The sequence below is a fragment of the Heloderma suspectum genome, chromosome 3, assembly GCF_057233095.1.
Source record: "Heloderma suspectum isolate Gila_16-S chromosome 3, 16-S_ref, whole genome shotgun sequence".
NCBI lineage: Eukaryota > Metazoa > Chordata > Lepidosauria > Squamata > Helodermatidae > Heloderma > Heloderma suspectum.
This window is the reverse complement of record NC_139460.1, coordinates 330,399,128-330,427,074: the sequence shown is the minus strand read 5'-3', so window position 1 is coordinate 330,427,074 and position 27,947 is coordinate 330,399,128. Positions and strand designations below refer to the sequence as shown.

General features: G+C 58.6%; 2 protein-coding genes across 6 annotated transcripts in view; one reads left to right on the top strand and one right to left on the bottom strand.

Moving 5' to 3' along the window:
* Window positions 1–1,120: 1,120 nt before the first annotated feature.
* Window positions 1,121–19,471, bottom strand: LOC146351819 (D-beta-hydroxybutyrate dehydrogenase, mitochondrial-like). Of its 3 annotated transcripts, none has more exons than XM_084847889.1 (7): window positions 19,389–19,471; window positions 15,748–15,879; window positions 10,889–10,961; window positions 9,830–9,940; window positions 2,783–2,924; window positions 2,351–2,503; window positions 1,121–1,759 (listed from the first exon to the last, which is right to left on the bottom strand). In XM_084847889.1, exons 2-7 carry the CDS (start codon window positions 15,840–15,842, stop codon window positions 1,290–1,292), a joined length of 1,044 nt encoding a protein of 347 aa, XP_084704015.1. In that variant the 5' UTR covers window positions 15,843–15,879; window positions 19,389–19,471; the 3' UTR covers window positions 1,121–1,289. The 3 variants fall into 3 exon arrangements, with proteins under 3 accessions (XP_084704015.1, XP_084704014.1, XP_084704013.1); XM_084847888.1 differs by lacking the exon at window positions 19,389–19,471 and adding an exon at window positions 18,187–18,288; XM_084847887.1 differs by lacking the exon at window positions 19,389–19,471 and adding an exon at window positions 17,338–17,449.
* Window positions 17,381–27,947, top strand: part of APOD (apolipoprotein D) — a 92,265-nt gene continuing 81,698 nt past the window's right edge. For all 3 annotated transcript variants that reach the window (XM_084847882.1, XM_084847881.1, XM_084847883.1), the window contains exon 1: window positions 17,381–18,578. In XM_084847882.1, the coding sequence (XP_084704008.1) occupies window positions 17,805–18,578 (774 nt within the window). In that variant the 5' untranslated portion in view covers window positions 17,381–17,804. The remainder of the gene's footprint in view (window positions 18,579–27,947) is intronic.

Genomic DNA, 27,947 nt, shown 5'->3' with positions numbered 1-27,947 from the left:
CCTCCTGGGCAGCTTTGGTTTCCGCAGCGGGGAAGAGACACGCAGGAGCCAGGCAGCTTCGTCACCGTCGTTTAATGTTAATCGAGCCGGAGGACGTTGGCTCAGACTCTTCCCCGCGCTGGCTTGTTGCAGGAGCACCACACCCCCTCGCCTCCCTCCCTGTCACCTCCACAAATACCTCTACGCGCTTCCAGTGGTGGTGGCGTTTGCCCCGAAGCACCACAAAAATATCTCGAGTGGCTGCTTGGCACAAAAGAACGGCTGGGAGCCCATCAACAGAACCTGTTGCAGAGGGTCTGCTGCCCCTCCTCGCCGGGGTCTCCTCCCCAGGGCCCCAGACAAGATCTCAGGGGGAAGACGGACTACGTTTCAGGCCTGCGCTCCTCCAATGCGTGTTACTAATTCCTGGCCCTGAAGGGCTTGGCGCTGGACCGGACCCAGCAGGCTGGAGGGTGGGCCTCTGCAGTCCCCAGCGAGAAAGGGATGTGCCCCCCGCCCCCTCTAGAAGCGCGTGGCCACCGCCCTCCCCTCCCACTGAGCCGCCCCCTCCAGTCCGCCGTCCCAGGGACTCTCATGCAAAAGGATCCCACTTGGAGCCATCGAGCTGGACGGCCAGGCAGCGGGGCCTGTGCCGCATCCTCCCCTGCAGGAACATGCTGCTCGCAGGCACGGCCACGGGGGGAGGAGCCGGGACTCGGCTGCTCCTGCAGGGAGAGCCACCACGGCAAGCCCCCGGTCCACGGGCTCTCCACAGGGAGTGTGCAAAGGCAGGCGTAGCCAGGATGCTGCCCCCTGGGGGGCCCCGTCATTCAGGCCCCCCCGAACGGACGCGGGTGGATCACCACCCCGCCAAAGGAGGGAGGTCTGGGCTTCGGAGTGCTGCGTGCAGGAGCTGCCAGTGCCCTGGCGCTGCGGCTGCAGGGGGGGGGGGGGTCCCAGTAACAGTCTTCCAAAGGACGGGATTCCAGACGCCCCTGTCTTCAGAGCAACTGCTAAGGCAGCCAAGGCTTGGCCTTAACAGCTGGGATGAAGAGCGGGATGTGGGGACTGCTGAAATAAATAGTGCCGGGTCCCTCTGAGATACACCACGCAGTCCGGCTCATGAGACACACCATGCATGGAGGGTTGGAATTCTGCTCAAAGGCTTAAATTTACAACAACAGTTTAGGCCTAAAATACAGTACTTTGAAATGAACTATCCAAGCAACTACGGGGAAATTTGTACAGCGTGACCTTTAAAGTGAGTTTCCCTCCCAGGTTATGGCCACGGGTGGCGAGAGGAGCCCCCCTCAATAAATGTAGAGGCGGTCTGAAATGGCGGCCGGCATGTGGGTCATGACCTGCATGCGCAGCCACCAGTAGTAGTCCATGGGGTGGTAGCGGGTGTAGGGCGTGGTGGAGGTCAGGGCATGCGCAATGCTGTCGATGACGGGGGACGTGTCTGACGAGCCACTGCCACAGTACGACTCCATCTTGGCAATCTGCTCGTCGAAGTACTTCCGTCCGTAGTCACGGCGCACGATTTCGGGCAGCTCGTCCCACATCTTGTCAGCGATGGCCTGGATCCGCTCGGGGCTGTATAGGCTGGTGCCGGCGATGAAGTTGCCCGGCTCCACGATGCAGACCTTGACGTCGTGCGGGCGCATCTCGTAGCGCAGGCAGTCGGAGAAGGCCTCCACCCCAAACTTGGTGATGCAGTAGGGCGAGCGGGCAGGGTTGGCCATGCGGCCCATCATGCTGCTGATGTTGACGACGCGGCCTGGGCAGGGGCGGGCGGCCACCGTCACGCCAAGCCAGGTGCCCTGCCTCCGTGCCCTGGCGCGATTCAGGCTGGATCCCTCTCTCCCTGGAGAGGCTGCCGGGGGCCAAGCCAGGGCCTTCTGCACACGAGGCAGGGGCTCTCCTACAGCGCCACAGCAGCCCCCCCGCCCCCCGAATCTGGGATGTTGCAAGCAGTGGGCCCGGCCCTGAACGGCTCCCTACGTGAGGATGCATTCTGGCAAAGTGCCCAGGGCAGGGCGATCTGAGGCAGCCTCAGACGTGGCTCCAAGGCAAGCCCTCCCCACAGCACAGAGCAACCAGATGCAATGCTGCCTTGCACCTGCTGGGATGGAAGCCACGTGCCTCGGGGGGGGGGGGCTAACAAGGCAGTGATTGCTCCCCCTCCATGACTGTCACCTGAACAAAAGGCCATCTGTCCCTCCCCGCAGGAAGGTCTTCCATTCATTTACAATGGGGGGGGCTGATCCGCCACTTCCTGCTGTTGCAGCAGTTCTCTGCCCAGCAGGCTGCGCAAGGCGAGGGCCCCTCCTCGCTCAGGAGCTCCCAAAGCGGTGGAACAAGAGCTCACCTTTGGCTCTGCGGATGAGAGGCAGGAAGGCCTTTGTGGTGCGGATCGTGCCCCACAGATTCACTTCAGCCACCTCCTTGTAGGTGTCCATGCTGGTGAACTCAACCTCTCCAAAGGTGGAGACCCCAGCATTGTTGACCAAGCCCCAGAGCCCTGGAGAGGCAACCAGGAATAAATTAGCCACGTGGAGACCCCCTCTCAGAGCACCACAATGTGCCATGGAGCGGCATGCTGGTGGACTGATCCCCACGGGGGCACCCTCACTCCTCGCCCCGCTCAGGCGCAACCTGGTGCGGGAGTCCTGCACTGCGCCGGATGCTGCACATGGGCCGTTTGGAGGAGGGTGCAGGGGAACAGTTGCTGGGGCGCCAAAGGCTGCCGAACTCCCTCGCTTCAGCGCCCCCCCGCTCCACTCTCCCCCTCCCCACCTACCAGACTGCGGGTCCTTCAGCGTGGATGTCATGTAGTCCACTGCACGGGCCACATCCTCGCTGTCGCAGACGTTGAGCTGCACCGTCCTCATCCGGTCGCTTTTCATGTTGTCCAGGTCCTTGGAGCCTCCCCGGCCTTGCTCCTGAGGGGGGAAACAGGTCCTTCCATCTCACCACCATGGCCAGGAGGTGGTGGCAGCAGCAGACACGAGTGTCCTCAGGCCACTCACTGCACAGGAGAGGACGCCAGCAGCCCAGTGCCTCCCCAGGGACCCAAATGCTGGAAAGCCTCTTCACACAGCAGCCTGCCAGGATCTCAAGGGCTCCTGCTGAGGCCCGACTCCCAGCGCCTTCCGCATCAGAAGCGCGCCAGGTCACCACGAAGGAGGGGGCAGTCTCTGCGATGGCCTTTCTGCGGTGCCAAAGTTGCCACCGTTCTGGTGATAAGACGTATCTTCTTACCTGGACTTTTTAATTTGTTCAGCTTCTCAGTCTGACTTTGTAACTAAATTAACTAAAGAGTTAATTCTTTTTCTCTGTTGTCTTATTTTGGTGGTTAGTTTTAGTTACTGAATTCAGTTTTTAAATAATGCGGTATTAATCACATGGCCCACTGGCCCTGGAATCTCGTGCGATGAAAGGCGGCACAGAAATGTCTCAAACAGATAAACAAACCTCCCTGGACTTGTGGAAGGATTCGGTGATCAAGCAAATGCCTCCCCTTCTACGGCCTGGTGGCTCAGTGAGCGTTTTGGCTGATCCCAAGTGATCAAAAGGCGCCAGGATAAAAAGCAGAAGGGAAGGAGCAGCTCCACCGTGGCCTGGCCAGCAGAGGGAGCGCAACCCTCGACGAGCACTCTCCCGAGGGCCGAGCTGGGCCAGGGGTCCCGGCAAGGAGGGAAGCCTTGGGGAGAGGCCCTTGCAGGCTTGCCAGCGAGGGGCGGAATGCTCCCCGAGGTGGCTCGTTTCGAACTGGGCTTCCTCTCGAGCCACACTTTTAAAAGTGGACTTCCTGTGTAGCTCCAGTTAGGACAGCTCAGCCCAGGCAAGGACAGCCTCCCCACCCCCAGAGTCCGCCCCCCACTTTCCCCATCTCTTGTTCCATGCGAGTCCATGGGGCAAAACCACACCACTGACTTGCTTGGGGCAGGGCTACATTCAGGAAGAGAGGAGTGGGTGGGTTGGATAGGGCAGGGTGACAAGGCAAGAGGACTTTTCCAGGGCAGCCCTTCTCTGTGGCAAAAGCACACTTGTGCTGCGCAAGGGAGGGGCTGGGGGGGGGTGAGAACCCTTCCCCCAAAGGCCCAGCACGTGTCAGTCTCCCCCCACAGCCCTTTCAAGTGCTGCCCGCTGCCCACAGTTCTGGTCGCTCTGCCCCAAGAAGGAAGTGCAGAAGAGGGTCGCGCCCAAGCAGTGGCGAGCCAGGTGCTCGGCCGGACTCCTGGGCCAGCGCCACCCCCTCAGAGCCCCGTCAGTCTCCCCCGCTCCAAATCCTCCTGCCAACTGCACGCTGAGGGGGAAGAGCTGGTGCCCTGGGGGGGGGGGGACAGCCTTCTCCGCACCCCTAGCCTCAACGGCGCCAGTTGGTCAAAAGGCATTAAGGAGAATGGAACAAGAGGCCGCAAAGCACCGCCACCGCGCGCCTCCGCCCCTGACGTCTCTGGAGCGGGCTTTGTGGGACAAGGAAGCTACCGGGTAGCTGCACGGGCTGCACGCATGAGCTGATGCCAGCAGAGCAGCTCATTTGGGATTCCGTTCCGACCAAGGCACAGGGAACGAGCTCTGCTTGCACGGAGCGGGCCAGCTGCGGATGAGGACAGCATGAGGCTGTGTGCTCTGATCAGGCCAGAACCTGCACATGAGCCGATCAAGACTGGGGTGACCACTGGTGGCAGAGGGACAAAGGAAACCTCAGGGCTTCTGTGGAAAAGAGGGGCTTGCTTGTAAGTTCACTGCTGGGTGAGAAGCCAGCTGGCGAGGCGTTGCAGAAAGGCCGGCTACATCTGTCAGGGCCTGCTGTGAAAAGGTGCCCCAGGACAAGCCACTCTGCCATGCGCAGGGCATAAACCAGCCCTATCTGGAACAGAAGCAGTCTGGGCTCAAGACCAGTGACTGTTGTTTATGATGAGACAGAAGAACCATGACCGTGAACCATGACATTCAAGGAGAAGACAAGGATGAAACTTTTGAAAAGCAAATAGCCAATGTTTTAAGGAAGCATGATGTAGTAGTAATGGGGGACTTCAATTTCCCCGATATTTGTTGGGAGACAAATTCTGCAAAACATGGCCCCTCCAGGAAATTCCTGACTTGTGTGGCGGATAACTTCCTCCTACAGAAAGTAGAGGAAGGAACTAGAGGATCGGCTATCCTTGACTTGATCCGAACCAACAGAGATGACTTAGTGGATAAAGTAGCAGTTACAGGAACTCTGGGGGAAAGCGACCATGTTGCACTTGAGTTCTTGGTTCTAAGGGAAGCAAAAGCCGAGTGTAGTCAAACACGTACCCTGGATTTTAGGAAAGCTGACTTTCATAAACTCAGAACAATGATCAGTAAGGTCCCATGGCAAGCGATGCTAGCGAGAAAAGGAGTCCAAGATGGGTGGGAGCTTTTAAAAAAGGAAATTCTCAAGGCACAATCACAAGCAATTCCAACAAGAAGAAAAGGTGGAAGACAACAGAAGAAGCCAATGTGGCTTCACCAAAAGCTTAGGGATGACCTGAAAACAAAAAAGGACACATAGAGGAAGTGGAAAGAAGGCCAAGTAACAAAGGAAGAGTACAGGCAGATAGCACAGAATTGCAGGGATGGCGTCAGGAAGGCTAAAGCTGAGAACGAGCTGAGGTTAGCGAGGGATGCTAAAAACAAAAAGGCTTTCTTCAGCTATGTGCACAGTAAAAGGCAGAGGAAAGAAATGGTGGTTCAGCTATTAAATAAGGATGGCAAAACGATAACAGATGACAAAGAAAAGGCAGAGGTGCTCAATTCCTACTTTGGCTCAGTCTTCTCCCAAAAGAGGGTCTATGACCCCCCTGGCAAAGGCGAAGTACAGGCTGAAGGGGCAGGATTGCAGCTTGAGGTCGATAGGCATATGGTCAAGGAACACCTCATTACTTTGAATGAGTTCAAATCTCCAGGGCCAGATGAACTGCATCCTAGAGTCATAAAGGAACTGGCAGAAGAACTCTCAGAACCACTGTCTATTCTCTTTGAGACATCATGGAGTACAGGGGACGTGCCAGATGACTGGAGGAGGGCTAACGTTGTCCCTATCTTCAAAAAGGGTAAAAAGGAGGAACCTGGGAACTACAGACCAGTCAGTCTGACATCAATCCCTGGGAAAATTCTGGAGCAGATGATAAAGCAATCCATCTGGAAGCACCTTGACAACAATGCCGTGATTACTCCAAGCCAACATGGATTTGTCAAAAACAAGTCCTGCCAGACATATCTGACCTCATTTTTTGATCGAGTAACCTCCCTTGTAGACCGTGGGAATGCTGCAGACATCATATACCTCAACTTCAGCAAAGCTTTCGACAAAGTGCCCCATGATATCCTGATGAGCAAACTAGCTCGAAGTGGGCTAGATGAAACAACGATCCGGTGGATCCACAGTTGGCTACGGAATCGGACTCAAAGAGTGCTTATCAATGGGACCTTCTCAAGCTGGGGAGAGGTAATGAGTGGGGTACCGCAGGGCTCAGTCCTGGGCCCAGTGCTCTTCAACATTGTTATGAATGACTTGGAGGAGGAGGTGCAGGGAATGCTGATCAAATTTGCAGATGACACAAAATTGGGAGGGATAGCTAATAGTTTGGAAGACAGAAACAAAATTCAAAGTGATCTGGATAGACTGGAGCGCTGGGCAGAAAATAACAGAATGGCATTTAATAGGGACAAATGCCAAGTTCTGCACCTAGGAAAAAGAAACCAAATGCACAGTTACAAGATGGGGGATACGTGGCTCAACCACACTACGAGCGAGAAGGATCTTGGAATTGTTGTCGATCACAAGCTGAGTATGAGCCAACAATGTGATGTGGCTGCAAAAAAGGCCAATGCTCTTTTGGGCTGCATTCATAGAAGCATCGCTTCCAAAGCCCGGGAAGTACTAGTTCCCCTCTACTCAGCACTGGTTAGGCCTCATCTGGAGTACTGTGTCTCGTTCTGGGCACCACACTTTCAGAAGGATGCAAACAAACTGGAGAGGGTTCAGAGGAGGGCAACAAAGATGATCAGGGGACTGGAAACAAAGCCCTATGAAGAGAGACTGAAAGAACTGGGCATGTTTAGCTTTGAGAAGAGAAGACTGAGGGGAGATATGATAGCACTCTTCAAGTCCTTGAAAGGTTGTCACAGAGAAGGCCAGGATCTCTTCTTGATCATCCCAGAGTGCAGGACACGGAATCATGGGCTCAAGTTACAGGAAGCCAGATTCCGGCTGAACATCAGGAAAAACCTCCTGAGTGTCAGAGCAATATGACAATGGAACCAATTACCTGGGGAGGTGGTGGGCTCTCCTATACTGGAGGCCTTCAAGACGAGGCTGGACAGCCATTTGTCAGGGATGCTCTGACTTGGATTCCTGCATTGAGCAGGGGGTTGGACTCGATGGCCTTGTAGGCCCCTTCCAACCCTACTATTCTATGATTCTATGACCGTGGCCTCCGGCTCACGTTCTTGTTGGGCAAACATTAACAACCCCGCTGTCCCAGGAAAATCAAACTCCTCTTTTGCAGGAACGCCTGCTGGGATGTGAAGGGTTTGCATCCCTCATGTACTCTGGGGACAGAGTTAGAAATCGCAGAGGGAGAGCGAATACGTGATGGAGGGCACGTTTTTTCCTGTTACACACAGGGGGTAGTAAGAAGAGAAGCTAAGGAAGAGTTTCTCTTCTACCAAAGCCTCATCTCTGGTTACAACGGCCTTCACTGACTGGGGGCCCTCCAGATGTCTTGGATGACAACTGCCACTATCCCTGGCCAACAAGCCAGAGGCCTCTCTACTCCAGCATTCTGTTCCCACAGTGGCCCACCAGCTGCCCATGGGAAGCCCACAAGCAGGACACCAGTGCAACAGCACGTCCCGCCCACGTTCCCCAGAAACTGGTGCACAGAGGCAGACTGCCTCTGACAGGGGAGGTAACATACAACCATCATGTCTCGTAGCCATCGATGGCCTTCTCCTCCATGGACGTGTCTTAATCCCCTTTTAAAGCCATCCAAGTTGGTGGTGGCCTTCATGATGTTTTGGGGAAGCGAACCCCACAGTTTAACTCTGCGCTGTGTGAAGGGCTCCCTTCGACCTGTCCTGAATCTCCCACCATTCTGCTTCATGGGAAGACCCCGCCGGGGTTCTAGTATTACAACAGTGCGATAAAAATGTCTCTCTCTCCTCCCCATGCATAGTTGTACACCTCTATCATGTCTCCCCTTACTTGCCTTTTCTCTAAACTAAACAGACCTTGTAGGCTAGGGTAGCTGCTCCAGCCCCTTGATCATTTCAGTGGCCCTTTTCTGCACTTTTCCCAGCTCCACAGTATCCTTTTTGAGATGGGGTGGCCAGAACTGTACACAGTATTCCAAGTGCAGTCACACCATAGAGCTAAGAAATTAATGCAGTGATCTTGTGTGTCCTCCTAGCAAAGGGGCAGGATCCTGCAGGGCCTTGCACCTTGTACCACCCTATGTTCATGAGCTCCAGACAGCCACTAGCCCCAGTTCCAGCCTCCTCCCACATCAAAGTGTGTGCGTGTGTGTGGGGGAGTCAATCACACAGGTCCCCCCGCCCCCATCACTGCTCCTGGCCCCAGCTGAGCAACAAGGCACAGAAAGGACCCACATGATGCTGGGCCACAAAACAGTAAAGCCACAGCAAAAGGGCTCCCAGGCCACTGCTGTGATGTACAGAGGGTCCCAGAATGATCCTGAGATGCTGCCCCAGGGGTCTTTCAGCCTGACAAAGCAAGGTTGTGACTGTGGGAACACCTTGGAGCAAGGGGGTCACAGAGACCCACCAGGAGGATTGTGGTGGTTGAATAGATGGGGGATACGTGGCTCAACAACACTACAAGCGAGAAGAATCTTGGAATTCTTGTCGATCACAAGCTGAGGATGAGCCAACAATGTGATGTGGCCGCAAAAAAGGCCAATGCTCTTTTGGGCTGCATTTATAGAAGCATCGCTTCCAAATCCCTGGAAGTACTAGTTCCCCTCTACTCCGCACTGGTTAAGCCTCATCTGGACTACTGTGTCCAGTTCTGGGCACCGCACTTTAAGAAGGATGCAGACAAACTGGGGAGGGTTCAGAGGAGGGCAACAAAGATGATCAGGGGACTGGAAACAAAGCCCAATGAGGAGAGACGGAAAGAACTGGGCATGTTTAGCCTGCAGAAGAGAAGACTGGGGGGAGATATGATAGCACTCTTCAAGTACTTGAAAGGTTGTCACAGAGGGGAGGGCCACCATCTCTTCTCGATCATCCCAGAGTGCAGGACACGGAATAATGGGCTCAAGTTCCAGGAAGCCAGATTCCGGCTGAACATCAGGAAAACCTTCCCGACTGTTAGAGCAATACGACGATGGAACCAATGACCTAGGGAGGCGGTGGGCTCTCCCACACTGGAGGTGTTCAAGGCGAGGCTGGACAGCCATCTGTCAGGGATGTTCTGACTGGATTCCTGCATGGAGCAGGGGGTTGGACTCGATGGCCTTGTAGGCCCCTTCTATGATTCTATGATTCCAACCCTACTATTCTATGATTCTATGATAAGGGGAAGCCCCGCAGCCAACCGGCCTGGAGCACAGGGAATGGCTGAGGACCTAGGGGCGGGCCCCTCCCCAGGTCAAAATGGGCCAAAGGTAACCTGGAGGCACTGCTTCCGTGGCCTGCCACAGCGTGTGGCTCACTGAAGGCGACCGAACGTCTCTGCAAGGGGCTCGTGCCTCATGCCAGTCTCTCAGCTGAGGCCCCTCCTGCTCCCCCCGAGGCGGCTGGCCGTCCCCCGCAATGGCTCCTCGCCCACCGCCAGGCTCTCCCCTACCTTCAGCAGGCAGCCGGCGTAGATGATGAACCCCTTTCCATGCAGATGCTTGGCCAGGGCGAAGCCAAAGCCCGAGTCGCAGCCGGTGATGAGGACGGGGCGCTCGCCGATCTAGAGCAAGGCGGGGGGGGGGGGGACGTTAAAGGCCGCAGACAGAGAGGGTGGTGCACACAGCCGGGGCCTTTGTCTTCGCCATGCCCCATCCCCTCTCCTATCCTGGAGAAGCCCCCGCCCCCAGGGCCCCCTCTCCGGGCACTCCTCGGGCTGTCTCCCTTTTCTTTCGCCTCACTTCGCATCCCAAGGGACCAGATCCTGAGATCCATCACGGCATTAATGCATGCCCCGCACAGCACACGCCCCTCTGCCCGGCTGACAGGAGGCCTCTCTTCTGGCCCACAGAGACCCGGCCCAGTGCCTTGGTTCTCATCCCAAAGCCTGAATCCCGCCCCTGCGACCACCAGGCCCATCTGCACCCCACAGTGATGCACTGGCCACATCTGGAGCCTTACACTGGCTCTGGAGCTGAAGCGAGGACCGCTAGAGCCCCACATCACCAGGGGTCATCTGGAACCTTGAGCTGAAGCCTACTGCCGGTAAGCTCTTTGGGCCCTGGAACATGGGCCTCAGGACCCCTCCAAACTGTCAGGAAGCGGTGGATTCCCCGGAGGAAAAGAAGACCGCTGGCTCCCATGCGCTGCCCCAGCAGCCCTGGAGGCCAGATTCTACCGGGCAAGGAAGGCCCCGAAAGCCAGGGCGGCTGGTCGGGCCTGCCACGGGAGCGGGTGCTGGCCCAGCCCTCCAGCGCTGGGAGGCTGCTCCCAAGGGCCTTGCAGGAGCGGAGCAGGCCAGGCCCTCTTGCTCGCCGGGGCACGAAGGGTACAGCCCCCACCCCCACCCCCCGCCTGGGGTTTCCTGCTCCAAAGCACCTGGAGGCTGCCAAGAGCCGCCTGATGAGCAGCTGCCAGAGGGGCTCCGCTCTCCTCCACAGATGTCCCCCGCCCCACTCAAAGCCATCCGCTGGCGGCGCCCCGCTCCTGCAGCAGGGAATCCCACGCTCACCTCCTCCACTTCTGTTGCATAGGAGCGCTGGCCCCCCAGGCCTGGGACGGAGAAACAGAACGCGGGAAGGGGCCTGCAAGAGAGCACAGAGATGCCCCTGCTGCTTCTGACGGTGGGCAGCACGCCGGGGCACCAAAGCTCTGCTCCGGAGGCCCCGCACCGTGGCGACCAGATCCCCCTCCCCCCGCCACGAGGGGGCCCAGCCATCTCCCTCCCGCCCCCAGGGGCTCCAGTGGCCCTGGCTGCCAAGGGGCCCCGGGGCCCCAGAGAGGGGGGCGGTGGCGCTCCCCAAAGAGCAGCGGCCGTTTCCCAGGCACAGAGCCAGTCGAGGAGGGCCCGGTCTAGCCTGCAGAATTCTGGCACATTCCCACGCAAGAGCAGAGCCAGTTCAGCAGCCTCCGAGCACTGGCGGAACAGCCTCGCTCACCAAAGCCCCGGGTGGCGCGGGCACTGTGGGCAAGCGGCAGTCCGGCCACAAAGCAACTGGAATGGCGAACTGCGCGGGGCGAGGGCACCAGGGTGCGCGCATATGTGGCACATCTCGCTTCACAGGGGCCTCCAAAGGGCCTTTGGGCGCTGCGGTCTGCATCCCCGCAATCAGGCACTGCCAGTGTGGCTCACGGCAGGAAGGAGGCCCGGCTGTTTCTGGGCTCTGGGGCTCTCCAGACCCGGCAGCCTGGCTCTCCCTGGCAAATCCGCTGCCGGGAAGCTGCACGTTGCTATCAGCCAAGCCCCGAGATGTGAGAAGCTGCACTTCGCTCGCACGCACCCCTCTGCCCCACCAGCACAAGAGGGACAACGAGCCACGATGCAAGAGCGCTTGGGGCGGGGCTGCGGGCGGCCCGCTGGACACGCGCCTGCGACAGTCTGGCAACCCGCTCTTGGCCTGGCACGTGCCCAGCCCGACTGCCACTGAGCAGCCCAGAGGCTGCCGAGTCTGGCTGCAGGACCTCCCTGGCAAGGGAACTCTCATGAGGCCACGGGAGCGGAGAGGAAAGAAGCGGGGAGCTGAGCGCTGGGCTCCTGGTGCCCTGTCCTCAGAAGCCTTTGCGTGGCCCCGATCCCCCACGCAGTGCGCAAGGCAGGGGAGCAGGATGAGGCTTCCTGGCCAAGAGCTCGTTCCTCTTCGCTGGAAATGCTCCTGCAGGTCCGAAGCTCAGCCCACCCTCAGGGCCTCTTGCTGCCGTGGCCTGTCCATCCGCAAGCAGCCTTTGCTCCCAGGCGCAGAAGAGCCCGTCCTGCCCCCTTCGACAAGGCATCAGTGGGTCGAGGGCTGGCCAGGCAGCAGCCCAGCTCTGCTTCCGGCACGTCTCCCACTGGCCAGGAGCCGGTTCTCCCTGGCCTCTCTGTGAGGCTTTACACAGAAGGTGAAGGAGGGGGGGTGGGGGGGTGGGGGAGGAGGGAAGGCGCTGGGGCCCCAGACCTCCCTGCCGGAGGCCAAGCAGGGGCAGGCAGGAGCTGTGCTCGGGAGAAGGCTCCTCTGCTCTCCCGTGGCCTGCTCCCCTTCCCCGGGCACCGGGCTGGGCGCTGCAGGGCATGTCCTGCATGCAGGAGGACTCTGGGCCAGTCCTGGCCACAGGAGGGCACATCGTAGGGCTCCTGCTGAGCCCCAGGAAGCGCTGCTGCCCGCCGGTCGAGACCACTGGGCCGGGCCAAGGTGGCCACAGAGGCCGTCCGCCAACGGGGCGAGGCAGGGCCTGCCCCACCCTGCGCAACGCCTTCGGGAGGAGCGCCCCTCCTGGAGCCAGCATCCCCTCCTGCCACACGCAGGGCCTGCGGAGCGGCAGCTGGCCCCACTCGCCCCGGCAGGCCAGCTGCACACCTCACGCAAGGCACTCCGGCACCGCCTTGGCAGCACGGCCACCCAGAGCAGAGCCGCCCCATCCAGGCAAGGGCCCGCCCGTGCTCGCTCATGTGGCGTGAGGCGCCCACAGAGGCTCCAGCGAGATGAAAGCCCCTCCAGGCCGGCTCTGGGCGCACACCAGATGACGAGCAAGCGTGCGTGGGAAATGCTGGGAAAGTCAGGCACCAGGACAGTGTCTGAGGGGGTCGGCCCACCAAGAAGTCACACTTGTTCTAGCTTGTCTGCGGAGGCAGAAGCCCCCACCCCCCACCCCAGTCCCTGAGCTGGACCTGCCAATAAATCCCAGCCAGGAATGTGCGGCCATGGGCTGCCCTTTGCACTCCGCTGTGTCTTGATTCAGGATCCTTAGCGACAGCCAGTCCAGCAGATGAGGGGTCAGGAGGGAGATTAGCCGGCTGCACATGGGTGTGTATCTCAGAGGGACTTTGGAAAGAGGAGATCACATCTGGACTCTTTTGAAACTTGTTTGCTGCGCTACAGCAGGGCCGGCCCTACCATGGGGCCGAGGGAGGCAGCTGCCTCAGACAGCAGGTTTGAGCTATCATGAAAGGGCAGCAATTTTTTATTTCATTCTTATTTGGTTCTTACTGTATTTTTCCTGCCAGGGACGGGGAGAGGCGGTTGTGGGATTGCCAGCCTCAGGTGCCACGGTAACTTGCCTTGTCTTGGGTACTATGCCTCGGCAGGGGGGGGGGGGGGCATCTCCTGCTCTGTCTCAGGCAGTAAATGACTTGGGCAGCCCTGCGCTGGAGGGCCAGTCAAAGGCAGGGATTAAGAGGCTCACAGAAAGTGGTGCAGCAGAGGGTGGTGATGAGCACAGCGCCAGGGAGGGGAGCAGAATGGAAAGGTGAAATCCTGGAGGCCCCCTTCCTCAAACCAAACAGGCTCAGTGCCTGCTCCTGCAAAGATGGGGTTTGCTAGTCATGGGCAAAGCTGTTTCTGGTGAAGTCTAGAAAGTGGCTGGCAGGGATGGAGCTAAAAGCTTCTTGTTCTTCTGGGCCCTTCAAAATCTCAAGACCAATCCCCCCCCCCCCCCCCGGCAAGCTTGGCATTGTTCAGCCAGGCCGCTCGCCGCATCAGATAGGTGTTTGTAGATTTTAATATGGCATCTTTCTTTTATTTTTAATAGTACAACGCCTAGAGTACTTCCTTTAAAGGTGCCTTATACATACAAATAATAACTTAAGAAATATACTAACAAACTGTCCATATCCTGCAGAGGCTGACCTGATGCTGATAAAATTTGCAGATGACACAAAATTGGGCGGAATAGCTAATACTTTGGAAGACAGAAACAAAATTCAAAGTGATCTGGATAGACTGGAGCGCTGGGCAGAAAACAACAGAATAACATTTAATAGGGATAAATGCCAAGTTCTGCACCTAGGAAAAAGGAACCAAAGGCACAGCTACAACATGGGGGATATGTGGCTCAACAACACTACAAGCGAGAAGGATCTTGGAACTGTTGTCGATCACAAGTGGAATATGAGCCAAAAATGTGAAGTAGCTGCAAAAAAGGCCAATGCTATTTGGGGCTGCATTAATAGAAGCATCGCTTCCAAATCCTGGGAAGTACTAGTTCCCCTCTACTCCGCACTGGTTAGTCCTCACCTGGAGTACTGTGTCCAGTTCTGAGAACCACACTTTCAGAAGGATGCAGACAAACTGGAGATGGTTCAGAGGAGAGCAACAAAGATGATCAGGGGACTGGAAACAAAGACCTACGAAGACAGACTGAAAGAACTGGGCATGTTTAGCCTTGAGAAGAGAAGACTGAGGGGAGATAGGATAGCGCTCTTCAAGTACTTGAAAGGTTGTCCCAGAGAGGAAGGCCAGGATCTCTTCTGCATCATCCCAGAGTGCAGGACACGGAATAATGGGCTCAAGTTACAGGAAGCCAGATTCCGGCTGAACATCAGGAGAAACTTCCTGACTGTTAGAGCAATACAACAATGGCACCAATTCCCTAGGGAGGTGGTGGGCTCTCCCACACTGGAGGCGTTCAAGACGAGGCTGGACAGCCACCTGTCAGGGATGCTCCGACTTGGATTCCTGCATTGAGCAGGGGGTTGGACTCGATGGCCTTGCAGGCCCCTTCCAACCCTACTATTCTATGATTCTATGACCTACTCTTGCAGCCACCAAGCCTTTTTGGGGGCTGGGTGTAAGAACGGCTTTGCTGGGTCAGAGTTGGGGGAGGGGGGGCCCTCAGCCAGCCAACTTTGTACTTCTAACTGTGGCCACCCAGACAGCCCTGAAGGGCTCAAAAGCAGGAAATGAAGGAGACAACCGCGGCCTGTTGCTGGGCTCCAGAAGCAGCTGCCAAGAGGCATCCTGCCCTGGCATGATCCGGAGCCGTTGTTTGCTAAACGAAGGGAGCCCCACTGATTTAGGTCCAGAAAGGCAGATGCCGTGCAAGTGATGTAGTGGCCTTGGATCCCATCCCGAGATCCACATCCCTTGGATCCACATCCCAAGAGAGCTTCCTGACTGCCGGAGGAGGGGGCAGAACGCTCCGGAGGAGTCAGCAAGAACAGAAAAAGCTGGAATGCAGCTCTGGGCCCAGAATTAGTTTCTTTTTTAAAAAAAAAGAACTTACAGCTGCAAACCTTGGTTAGGCAGCATGTGGGTCATGCCTGGAGAAGATTTCCAGGGGCTGAAGATTTTTCTCGGGCTGAAGATTTCCCAGAGATCAGGGATCAGAAGGTGAAACAACGCACACATGGCACAGAATTTTGACTCAAGTGCAACCTCCGGCTGTGCCAAAAGCCCCACTCCTGGCTGGGGTGGAGATAAAGACAGCAAGCCCCCGCGCCGGAGGGACGACAATTCTCCGGAAGATCCTTGTGCAAAGCCCAATTCCTAGGGGGCATCTCTCCTACACAGAGCCTGCACCCCCACCGCAGCTGCTCCCCACAAGAGGAGGGTTGGACTCGATGGCCTTGTAGGCCCCTTCCAACTCTACTATTCTATGATTCTTAAGATTACTCACCGCAGGCCAGCGGCAGCATCCTTGAGGTGCGGGGCTTTCACAGCCAGTTGGGCAAGTGGCCGCAAGATGCGGGTGGCCGCGAGGATGGTTGCCATGGGTGGGTGTCTTCCTCTGTGAGTCTTCCTCTTGGCTCTGCAAAACAGGGAAGGCAGACCTCTCTTTTATTTGCTCCGAGCTTTTATGGCCTCATGGACCTCTTACCCATAAAGCAGGGTCCAAAGGAACAGCGCTCCCCCCCTTCACAATGGCAAGCGGCTCCCGCAGCTGCTTGCTTCTTGTCTAAACACTGGGGTGCCTCAAACCTGCTCTAAACTCCCCCAATCAATGCCTGTGGGCTTAAGCCACCTGTCAAGAGGACCAGAGAAGGTGGGCACCCATCTAAAAACATCACCCCCCTCCCCAATAAAACATTTCCCTAAAGCATGCTTGGGAGTTTGAAGCCAGATCAGCTGTAGCTGCACATTTCCCTTTGAGTGTGACCAGCAAGAATGAGCAAAGCTCAGGCGGTCACAAAGCGGTTTTCATATATGGACGGGGGGCACCTGCAGGAAAAAATAAGGGTGTTCCTGAAACTAATCTGTGGCAAAGAGCAGCTTAATGTTCAGTCTAGAAGGAACTGGAATTGTGGGAACACAAAAAAGGCAGAGCCCTAAGGAGCACCAGAAAAGGAGGATCCGGGCTGCCGTGGGAAAGCAACTGGGCCTGGGGAGTGTGAGACCATCTTGACCAACTGATTCCAGAATGTCTGAATTCGAGAGGCATCGTGCGCCAAACAAGAATGGAAGGGGGCTCAGAGCGCCATCCCTGGGTCAGAACAACCAGTGGACAGACGCGACACGTGAGTGAAAGCTTCCTCCAACACAGGCTGTTATCCTGGCAGCAAAGCAGCATCCAGCCAATTGCAGGGATCCAAAAGGCAAGACGAAATAGGTATTTGGTCAATCGAATGGTGAAATAATGGCCAAGTACTCTTAGAGCATTAATATTATAAGATAACCATCAAGAGTGTGGACACTTATGTTGATTACCCCCCATGCCCCCCCCCCACTCTTCCAAAGCAACTTGGGATGGCAACAGCCCCACAGCAATACCCTGAAGACCTCGCTTTGTGTTGTTAAAAGCTGGAAAGGAGCTGGCCGAGGGCCCCCCTGGGGGGCAACTCTGTGCCTGGCCTTGCACAACTGGAGGCGGCCTCAGAAGCATCCACAAAGCCCGCGCGTGAGTAGCAAGAGCACAGCGCTCAAGTCGTCTTGTACGTGAACAAGAGCGGGGCGCTCCAGAAGGAAGCGCCCAGCTAGCCCCTGTGGGCCAGAGCAAGCCCTGAGGCTGCCTCCCTGGGGTTCGGGGAAGCCCCTTCCCTACGTGGCCTTCTCCAGGCTTGGCCGCTGAGCCCCCCCTTCCCGGCTGGCAGATGGGGCGGGCAGTGGGCGCCCCCTTGGCTCCTCCATGCCGCAAGGGCTGCGGGGGGGGCTGGCCTGGAGCCACACTGGCTACCCCGGCGGGGCCAGAAGCCCCCCCATGCCGTCGTGGAGCAGCTGCTGCCCCCGGCCCTAACCACGAAGGAGGGCCCGCCCCTTCAGCCCCACTTGCCGCGCGGGGCCTCCTCGCCGCCGGAGCAACCGCGCCACGGGGCAGCAGGCGCAGAGGCGGCCGGCGGGGGGCCCGTCCCCGGCCTGCGCGCGGCCTTGCCGCACTCGCGCGCGAAGGTGCGCGGCAACGGCCGGCCTGTCGGGGGGCGGGATCCGACTTCCGGGGGCGGGGCGGGGCCAGGAAGGCGCCCCGGCGGGGGCAGAACGTGGCGCGGAGCGGGACCGCCCTGCGAGGCGGCTCGGGCCGCGGGCGAGCCTGGCTGGCTGCAGAGCTGCGGCTTGACGGGGCGGGCGCCTGCGCTCCGGAGGGGCCCGCGACTGCGAGCGCCAGGGCGGCCCCGCCCCGCCCGCCGGACAGCCCGCGGTTCCGCAGGCGCGCGTGACCTTCGGCCCGCAAGCGGCCCTGCCGCGAGCCGGCGCGGGCGCGTCGTCTGTCGGGCTGCGGCCTTGCCGCGGGGCGCCCCGACGATGCCCCTGCGGGGGGCCGCCCGCAGTCGGCCGGAGCGGCGCGGGGGCCGGGCTGCGGCGCGCCCCTCCGCCCTCCTGGGGCGCCCCGTCGCGCGAGCAGCCAGGGGCCCGGGCACCCCCGGCTGCCGGCGCGGCGCGGGGCGAGGCGAGGCCGGCGCCCGGCGGCGCGGCCCGTCCCGGCGCCGCCTCCCGCCTCGCCACCGGAGGCCCGCGCTGCCGCCCGGCACGCGGCGCCCCCTCGGGCCAGGCGCCGCCGGCCGGCGTCGGACCCCTCGCTCGGGCGCTCCGCCTGCCGCGGCCCGGCCGGCCAGGGGGGAGGCGCAAGGGAGGCCCCCCGCGCCCGCCGCCGCGCCCGACGGCAGGCTGGGGGCGGGCTGCTCACCGCGCCTTCCCCGCCGCTCGCGAGCCCCGGAGACGCGGCCGGGCGGCGCCGAGGGACCTCCTGGCGCTGGCTGTGCTGGGCGCCCGTCCGCCCTTGCGCGCCGCGTGACCGGCCCGACGCGCTCGGAAGTGATCTCATTCCTCCTCCGGCCCTCCTCTCTGGCGCCGCGCCACGCGCGCCGCGCGGAGGTGGAGGCGCAGCGCGGGCCGGCGGCGATGCGGCGGGCGCTCGTCGGGGCGCGGGGCAGGCGAGCCGCGCTCCTCGCGGCGCTGCTGGGGCTGCCGCTGCTGGGGGGCGCCGGGCCGGGCTGCTGCGGAGGCGCCCCGCTGCTGCTGCTGCTCCCGCTGGGGCTGCTGTGCCGGCGCCCTCCCCGTCTCGGCGGCGCCCTGCCGGTGAGTAGCCGGCGCGCGCGGGGCTGCGTCCCTCCGGCCCTGGCCTCCGCAGCCGGGTCCGGCCCGGGTTGCTGCCTGCCTAGCCGGCCGAGGCAGCCCTGGGGGGAAGTCCCGGGGCAGGAATGCGTCGCGGCGGCGACCGCCTCTGGCGAGCAGTTCCGGTCCCCCCGGGCATCGCCGGTGCAGCTGGGAAAGGGCGGCCGAAGAGATCGCGGGGCGGGGGGGGCCCTGGGGCACTTTGCCCACGAGGGGGGCCGGCCGAAGCCGTCAAGCGGGGCCGAGATGGAGGGCGCACTGGGGGGGGGCATTTTCTCCCCTCTGCACACAACTCGGGGCCCCGCGACGGGGAAGTTCCTCGCTGGCCGCGTTTGTTGCCACCCTCGATGTCTGGACTCCTTCCAGCGCCACGAGGCTCTTGGCTGCCGGCTCAGGGAGGCCCCCCCCGGCAGCGCGCCTCGGATGCTCAGACAGTGGAGCGCGGCCGTGCTGCCTTCCTGCTGGGGGCACCTTCCCAAGGGGCGGCGGGGAGGCCCCGGGCCGGTCCAGCCGCGCTCGGCTGGAGCAGCTCCCCAAGGGAGACCCACACCTCCGGGGGCGCGACCCCGAAGGAAGCCCCACGCCCGCAGCGAAGGCCCCTGGCGCCAGCAGAGCGGGCTCCGTGCCCCGGCGGCTCTCCGGCCGCCCGTGGCATCCAGGGGGCCTGCCCGGGGGGATCGGCAGGAGGGGCGGTGCTGGCGGCCGGGGCCCGCCCCGCCGCGGGCGCCGCCGGAGCCGGGCAGTCTGTCCAGGGCGCGCCCGCCCTCCTGTCACCTTGTCAGACGGAGCGGACGCGGCTGGAGGAGCCCCGTCGCGTTGCGGCCTTGCGTCGGCACTTCTCGGCCTGGAGTCTGCGGGGTAGGCGCCGCAGCCCCCCGTTCCGTCAAGGTCGCTTGGGCCCGCGTGGGCGTTTGCGCCGAGATCCAGCCAGCGGGCGCAGCCCCCCGTAGGAGCGCGCCCACGAGCCCCCGCCCGCCCCGCTTCCTCGGTGCCCCTTGCGCGGGGCTGCCTCGCGGGAGGACGCCCGCCCCATTGCGGCGGGGGCCTGGGGAGCGCCGCCGGGCAGAGCCGCCCCTCGGCCTCGAGCGCCGCCCGCGGCCGCGCAGACAGGCTTGTTCGCGGCAGCTGCCGCCGCCCTCCCGCGGGGCCCCCTGGCGCTTCCCTCCCGCGCCGAGCTCCGGAGCCGCAGGCGACGCTCGCGCCAGGGGCGGGGAGGGGAGCCGCACAAGGCGGGGAGCCGCCCACAGCCTCGGAGCTGCGCGGGCCGAGGCAGAGAGGCCCTCCGGGCCTCGCGCGCCCTCGCCCCGGCGGGCAGCTGGGCGCTGCCGCCTTTCCCCGTCCAGACATGCGTGAGGCCTTTCAGCTTGCGCGACGACATCAGCAAAGTCTGCTCAGACGCCTGGGCCGATGGACGTTCTTCTGACTGGTGTCTGGGCTGGGGAGGGCTGCCCCCCACCCAGCCCTCTCCCTTGGAGATTATCTTTACCCCTCCAATGGGAGGGGAGCAGCAGCAGGGGGATTTCTGGGTGCCATCTGCTAATGTGGTCCTGTTTACTTCAGAAAGTAGATGAGTTGAGTTCCAGACTCCCTGGTAGGTAGCCAAGTCTAAACAACCCAACATCACCACAGACTCCGAAGTAAGTTGAAACACATTGAACGCTTTATTTAAGAAAATCACAAGAAAACTAAGAAAATCCGCATGGCAATTACATGAGCATCCTATAGAGACTTCTTTGGGGTAGGACCCTTCCTCAGCACCCTCATAGAATCATAGACTACTAGGGTTGGAAGGGGCCCACAAGGCCATCGAGTCCAACCCCCTGCTCAATGCAGGAACCCAAGTCAGAGCATCCCCGACAGATGGCTGTCTAGCCTCGTCTTGAAGGCCTCCAGTGTGGGAGAGCCCACCGCCTCCCTACGTCATCGGTTCCATTGTCATATTGCTCTTACAGTTGGGAAGGTTTTCCTGATGTTCAGCCAGAATCTGGCTTCCTGGAACTTGAGCCCATGATTCCGTGTCCTGCACTCTGGGATGATCAAGAAGAGATCCTGGCCTTCTTCTCTGTGACAACCTTTCAAGTACTTGAAGAGCGCTGTCATATCTCCCCTCAGTCTTCTCTTCTCCAGGCTAAACATGACCAGTTCTTTCAGTCTCTCCTCATAGGGCTTTGTTTCCAGTCCCCTGATCATCTTTCTTGTCCTCCTCTGAACCCTCTCCAGCTAGTCTGCATCCTTCTTAAAGTGCGGTGCTCAGAACTGGACACAGTACTCCAGGTGAGGCCTAACCAGTGCTGAGTAGAGGGGAACTAGTACTTCCCAGGATTTGGAAGCAATGCTTCTATTAATGCAGCCCAAAAGAGCATTGGCCTTTCTTGCAGCCACATCACATTGTTGGCTGATATTCAGGTTGTTTTAGTTTAGACAACTAAACTCTTGCACTTCACTTGTGTTTTAGAGCTAAACTAAAACATGCTAAAACTTCCCCTTGACTTCCTCCTGCACGCGACTTGAATGTAAAAAGCTAAGCTAAAGCATGATTAAATTCCTCTAGGCATGTGAAGAATTAAACTTGATGCCTATGTAGTTAAATGTAGAAGCTAGAGTGAAAAAAAACCAAAGTCTGCAAGTAAAAATTAACTGGTCTAAATAAAAAACGTTTCTGGGACCTAAGGGGGTGATTCTGGTGTGCACACGGCAGAACTGTTACATCAACCATTACATCTTAAATCTACATTTTGCACCCAGTTCTACAACCTAAAATGTGATGGCACATAAGGGGTTAACCAAACTTGGGATTACAAGGGTTAATCAATGTTAAGGAAATATCCAAGGCAGGTTAGGTTGAACAGTCAGAAATTTATTAAAGCATATCACGCCACAGGATGCATTTAGACAGACCAAAAGTTGGAGGACAAACTACACGTGCTCAGAAACCGGTTGGTGCTCAGCAGCTGTCCGGCAGGCACACAGCATGAGATGCGCCACTGAGGTGTTTCCTCCTAGCTGGCATCTGCATCAGGCCCGTCGCCCCTCTGCTCAAAGCAGCTCACGTGGCCTCGCTGTCACTCTGTAAAAGCTGTTTGCAGAAGGAGGCTTCTTTTCTTTGGAAAACCAGTCCTTTGAAGCCTCTGTTAGAGGTATTACAATGCCAGAACATTAATTAGCATGAGCCTGGGGTCTTTTAGCGGGTCTTCTTGTAGGTCTCCCTAAAATCCTAATTCAGACCATTCAGCCATTCCTGGTCAGATTAGCCATTTTGATCAGATTAGCCATGTCTTTTGCTAACAAAATCAATTCCTCCCCATTCTGGATTAACAACGTCCACATGGGAGGGGAGGGCCAGGCAGCAGCTCGGCACCAACTCCTGTGACAGATCCCAGCTTCCCGTGGCGCATGTGTTTAGCAAATGGCACGTTTCTCTTCCTCTCGGTAGCTGGGGAAGTTTGGGTTGGGATTTCCAGGGGTGGCTGCTTCTGTCCGCTGTGCCCTCAGCTGCTGCCCTTCTGCGCTGAGCTGGACCCTAACGTGAGGCTGGCTCTTCACTGGGGCGCTCACCCCGCTGCACGTGCCTGGCTCCACACCTCCGCCCCCCACGCGCTCCCTGTGTTCCAGAGGTCTGGGACTGAGGCTGGGACCTTCTGCATTAACAGCGCAAGAAGAGCCCTTTCGGATCACGCCGAAGGCCTGCGTAGTCCAGTTTCCCACTCGCATCACCCAGCAACTGGTTTTGAGAGGCATCCTGCCTCTGATCCTGGAGGCAATATGCAGCCCTCAGGACTAGTAGCCGCTGACAGTCTTCTCCATGAATTTGTCTAACCCCCTTCAAAGCTATCCAGAGTGGTGGCTGTCGGACTACATCCTGTGGTGGCGAATTCCGTAGCTTAACCATGTGCTGTGTGAAGAAGGAGATGCTTTGATCTGTCCAGAATCTCCCACCAGTCGGCTGCATGGGAGGGCCCCCTTGGGCTCCGGCGTGGTGAGAGAGGGAGAGGCACGTCTCCCCATCCACCTTCTCCACGCCATGCATAATTGTGCCCTCCCCCCGCTTGCCTTTTCTCTAAGTGAAGCAGCCCCGAGCGTTGTAACCATTCCTCACAGGGGAGTTGCTCCGGCCCCTTGCGGGGTTTGCTTGCCCGTTTCCTGTACCTTTTCCAGCTCTATAATGCAGTGTTTTAGGTGTGGTGACCAGAACTCTGCCCTGCATTCCAAGTGTGGTTGCACCATTCATACGCAGAAGGGCAGGAAGACAGCGGCAGCTTCTTTCCTCCCCAAAGCACCCCCGGATGGAGCTTGCTTTTCCCCAGCAGCCACGCGTTGGGCCGGTGTTTCCGTGGAGTCGTGCGGTGTGCCACAGCCCTGGGGCCCTCTGTTCCAAGCAGGTGCGCTGCCACTGAGCCGTGGCACCTCCCGGACACCCCCTCAGCTCAGCCACTGTCCCGTGTCGCAGATGAGCCAGCCGGCCAGCAAGAGGGAGAGTTTGCCCAGAGCCTGCTTGTGTCTGAGGCCAGGGTTGCGCGGGGGGTGCTGCAGTTCTCAGCTGCTCCTCCTAGCTGCTGCAGCACCCGGTGCCCTGCCAGGCCTCAGTGGGCGAGGCATTGGTCCTGAGAAGTCGGAGGGGCCCTTTCCAATGCGGCCCCCTGGCCAAGGACCTCTGCAGAACAGCGGGCCGCCCCTCCTGGGCCCTGGAGACACAGTCCCATTTGGGGAGCTCTCTGAAGCAGACTCGGGTGAGTGGGGGGGGGTGAGCCCCCTGACTCAAGGCCCCCTCCCTCACGCGAGCAGGAGAAGCAGATGGCATTTTCCTCTCTGGGTTCCTGAGCCTTTAGATGGCACGGGGTGGGGGCTTCTGCTGGTGGGCATGGAGAGGCAGTGATGACGGGGGAAGCCGTGTCATGAAAAGCCGCTCTCCCCACACGCCCCGCCATGCAGCGCCTCCTGCCTCTGTCCCACGTAGAGCACTCTGTGTCCTGGAGGAGTATGGAGCAATGTGCAGCCAACGCAACTCCCCATCCAGAAAGTAAAATCCGCCACCAGAGAAGAGGCTGTGAGAGCAGTGTTGTTCTGCTATGTCGTTTTGTTCAGCTGATTATGCAAATTTGTTGTTACTGTACGCTGCCTAGAGTGGCTGGGTAGTTGGCCAGATGGGCGGCTAATAAATCTAATCGAATAAATCGAATAATAAATAGACTGGAATGACAAAAAAGGAAATTTGTTTTGATTCTGCTTTGTGATGAATTAACAAAATGTGTTAATCAGACCAATTAAACTTATTCCAGACTCAAATTGCTGCCCTGCATTGTTCTTGCTTTAGCAATCAGAATCAGTCTTGCTGCTCTGGGTCTTGGGGATCCGCCCCGCCATGCACAGGCACCCCTTCCTTTAGGGCTCAGTGCATGCGTTACTTGGCTTGCCTCTGGCCAGGCTGTTTTGGTGAATGGCAGTGCAATTGATAAGGCGGTTGCCTGTCGGAGTTTTGCCTGCCAGAACCTTCTGCATTTAATTTCCTTCTGACCTCACTGTTCACAGTTCTCCCCTCGTGCATGTGCCCCCCCCCAGTATGTACGCACACGCACACTTGTAAAAAACCTGAAACTTGGTAACACCCCGTGCACCCGATGAAGCAGATTGGGCCCGTGAAAGCTTATACCAGAATGTCTTTGTTAGTCTTTAAGGTGCCAGGAGACTTTCTGTTCTTTTGCTGCAGCAGACGAACTTGTCTGCCCCTCTGGGAGCGGTTACGACTAAGGTCCTGCTTTCCTCTTCTCTTACCGCCCCCCCCCATGCATGTACACATGTGGAGGCACCCCCCCAGCCCCTGCCCAGGCCTGGCTGGGCTTTGCTGGGTACTCCGCTGCTCCTACCGCCACACGTGCTCATGATGTGCCCCATCCACACACGGGCACAGTGGGCAGGGAAGCCAGAGCAGGACAGAAAGACTGGGCTCTGCTGAGCCCTATCCGGATCCTCCATGCATGATGCCGCAGTGTTGCTGCTGCTGTGAGTGGATTGTGCCCTCAATTAAAATTGTTTTTGGCTTAGTGCAGACAGATCATCCGGCACACGCTATGGGCACATCCTCTTTAATGCATTTCCCGAATCAAAATACGGAGAAAGCTGCATTTCCCAACCCATTTACTCCAGGGGAGGCAACTGTTCAGTGGGTTGCAGAGTGTAGCAAATGATCACTCGCAATTAACACTAGTTAATCCTCAAAAGCTGTATTTTAAACATGCACTTAATCCATTGCACTGACAATTCTGCCCATGGGAATGGCGTCCGCAGCATGAAAGGTGGTCCGCTCGCTCTGCCTCTGGCAGTGGCCACATCTGTATGCGTGAGGAGCCTCTGGCGGTGCTGCTGGGGCTGAGCCCTGGGACTGGGCTTTGAGCCGGATGGGATGGAAGTGACACCTCTGCATGCATGCAAGCGAGTTTTGGCCGTCACAACAAGCCCCCCCCCCCCCGAGGGCACTGGGGCCTGAGTCCCAGGAGCATGCGAGCCTTGGCAGAGGGCACAGTGACCCATCCCCTGACGTTCCTGCAGAACCCAAACGCAGGGCTGCTGGGGACACCTGTAGATGCCCTGGGCTGTGGTGCAGCAACTGGATCAGCTTGCAGGACAGGATCCGCTCTGCTGCCAGCCATCTTGGGAAGGCGCCAGTCTGCCAGCCACTCTCCCTCCAGCTCTCCTCTGGGCTTGTGGCTGAGGGTAGAAAGGGGCCACTTGAGCAATCCCTGTGTGGACCTCTGGAGTGGAGTCTTTCTGATCTGGACAGTGCAGGGCTTGAAGTTCAACCCTTTCCACTCCAGCCCCATCCATATCTTCTTATTGCCCCACTTCAGGAGGGTTCCCAGCTTGTATGAGTGTTTGGCACCAAAGGCAGAGCCATGTGGAAGAACCTGTCCCATGGGGAAAAGATCTGCCTTTGAGGTCAAGCCTTAGGGAAAGGGCAGCGCACACCAAGGCCCAAAGAGGCATGACCCCGGGGCTCCAGGAGAGATCTCCCAGAGATTTTGTTTTTATTTTAAAGCAGGTGCTGGGGGCGCTGGGGTGGCTAGAGCAACCAACTCCAGCCTGCACTTTGGTTAGGAAATGGATGAAAGACAAAATGGGGAACTGGATTTAAATCCATAGTTTAATGGGGGGCTTATGCCCCCCATTAGTGGTTAAGACGCTGAACTGCAGACCGGAAGGTTGGCAGGACAGCAGTTCGAGACCCGAGTGCTGCGTGACGGAGTGAGCTCCCGTCTTCAGTCCCAGCTCCTGCCAACCTAGCAGTTCGAAAGCAAGAAATTGCAAGTAGATAAATAGGTACCGCTTCGGCGGGAAAGGTAACAGCGCTCCGTGCACCTCGGTGTTCAGTCATGCCGGCCACATGACCAAGGAAGCGTCTTCGGACAGCGCTGGCTCTTCGGCTTAGAAATGGAGATGAGCACACACCCCCCCAGAGTCGGACACGACTGGCTGGGGACACCTTTACCTTTTTTATGCCCCCCATTAGTGGTTTAAATCAGCACCCCTATTTGTAGAGCAGACAGTCAACTCTGAAGGCATGCCTGGAACAGGCTACTTGAACAGGGCTGGCTGGGGGGCTTCTTGAGACTCTGCTGGGGGACAAACATGGTCTCCTGTTATGCAGTTGCAGTTCAGCCTTTGAAAACTCAAACGGCAGGAGGAGAACGCCAGCTGGAAAGGTCCAAAGGCTGCCCCGTTGGATCGCTGTCTGGGAGGCAGGTCTGCCCATAGAGTGCGGCATCAGCAGCAGAAAGCGGTGGCTGCGGATGGAGGCCGGCCCGCCAGGCCAGGCACTGCAGGGATAGGAAAGGCCATGGCTAAGGGGTGAGGGGCTCAGAGAGACGGGCGCTCTCTTTGTATAGTAGGTCCACTGTAGCAGTTGATCGTTAGGATATTCAGTGTACTGAGGCATAGGGACACCCACACAGGGCACATGCAATGCAGACACACATGGATGTGCATGAACACAGGATTTCCTCTGTACTGGTGCATCACATGAGCAATCATCCCTTTCCACAGGTGCCTCCTGGAAGGGGAGTGTGGCGAGAGGGGCTTATTTCAGAAGCAGGCAGGGTCAGCCTTAGGTGGAATCCCGGCTGACGGTGGCAAACCAGGAGGTGGCCTGCTGTGATGTTCTGGGGTTGAGGCTTGTCCTGGAAGGCAGAGGGCACACAGAGGAAAAGGGCATCCATGGCTACTAGTCCTGATGGCTGCGTGCTGCCTCCGGTATCGGAGCAAGCCTGCCTCTGTGCACCAGTTGCTGGGAAACATGGGCGGGGGGGTGCTGTTGCACTCGTGTCCTGCTTGTGGCTTTCCCGTGGGCAGCTGTTTGGCCACTGTGTGAACAATGTTGGACTAGATGGAGCCATGGTCTGATCCATCATCAGGGCTGTTCTTACGTTCTTAGACAACAAGGACAAGGGGAAGCCCAGACCACCATAATTTGGCCACCCCCCACCCCGTATATGCACATGGACGCACACCTCGCAGCTCGTGCTGATGGCCGTGAAGGAGAAGCGGGCCTCGGAGGGCTTCCTCGCTTTCCCAGATTGCCACGCTGAGCACCTTTTCTAACCCACTCCACAGCACGCAGATCGGCCCTCTGAGTGAGTCGTGAAGCAGGTTTGCCAGCACGCCGCCGTCCGTTTAGCACACCCAGAGACCCACGTGACTTTTGCGAAGGGTGGCAGAGCCAATGTGCGTCCCACCTCTGACTCCTCTGGAGGGAGGCCAGCCCAAGTGCAGGTTTAAGAACTGGCCAGGCAGCTGGCCAGGTGGAGGGGTCTGCTGGAGCGGCCCTGAGTCCTTGTCCCTTGCCAGGACTGCTGCGTGGAGGCCCAGCCGCCCGCGTGAGCAAGTGGAGGACTGTGCCTGAATGTGCCATGCGGGTGGCATATAAAAAGGCAGCCCTGGGTTTTCTTCAGCTGTGCCTCGGTGGCTTCAGACCAAACATAGTAGCTCAGGTAGACCTCAGCCTATGAAGCTACGTGCATTTTCTTTTTGTATCGGTTGATTATATTCATTAAATTATAGTTATTCCAGCTTGCATGGCCTTTTACAGAACCAAGTAATGTTCAGGAAGAACTTGGGAGAGTTTTCAGTCTGTCTTGGGCAGCAGGAAGTGACAACAAGAGATGGAGCAAATTATCGAGGTGGGGGAGGTGTAAGGGGGGTTCCCATCTTCTGTTCTGAAGTGGGGAGACCTCTCTGTATGCCTGACTAGCCATTAAGGTACAGCCACAATGAATAGCCACGGATGCTTGTCTTTCTCTGGACACGTTTTGTAAAAACTTGTGTAAAATGATCAGGAGATTTACA

Bases quoted from the DNA above. Each gene is read 5' to 3' on its own strand.
- LOC146351819 (XM_084847889.1), bottom strand. From the start codon at position 15,842: ATGGCAACCATCCTCGCGGCCACCCGCATCTTGCGGCCACTTGCCCAA. The intron at 10,962-15,747 runs GTGAGTAATCTT...GCTCTCTTGCAG, and splicing joins GATGCTGCCGCTGGCCTGCG to GCCCCTTCCCGCGTTCTGTT. The intron at 2,925-9,829 runs GTAGGGGAGAGC...TTCCCCCCTCAG, and splicing joins ACGCCGGCTGCCTGCTGAAG to GAGCAAGGCCGGGGAGGCTC.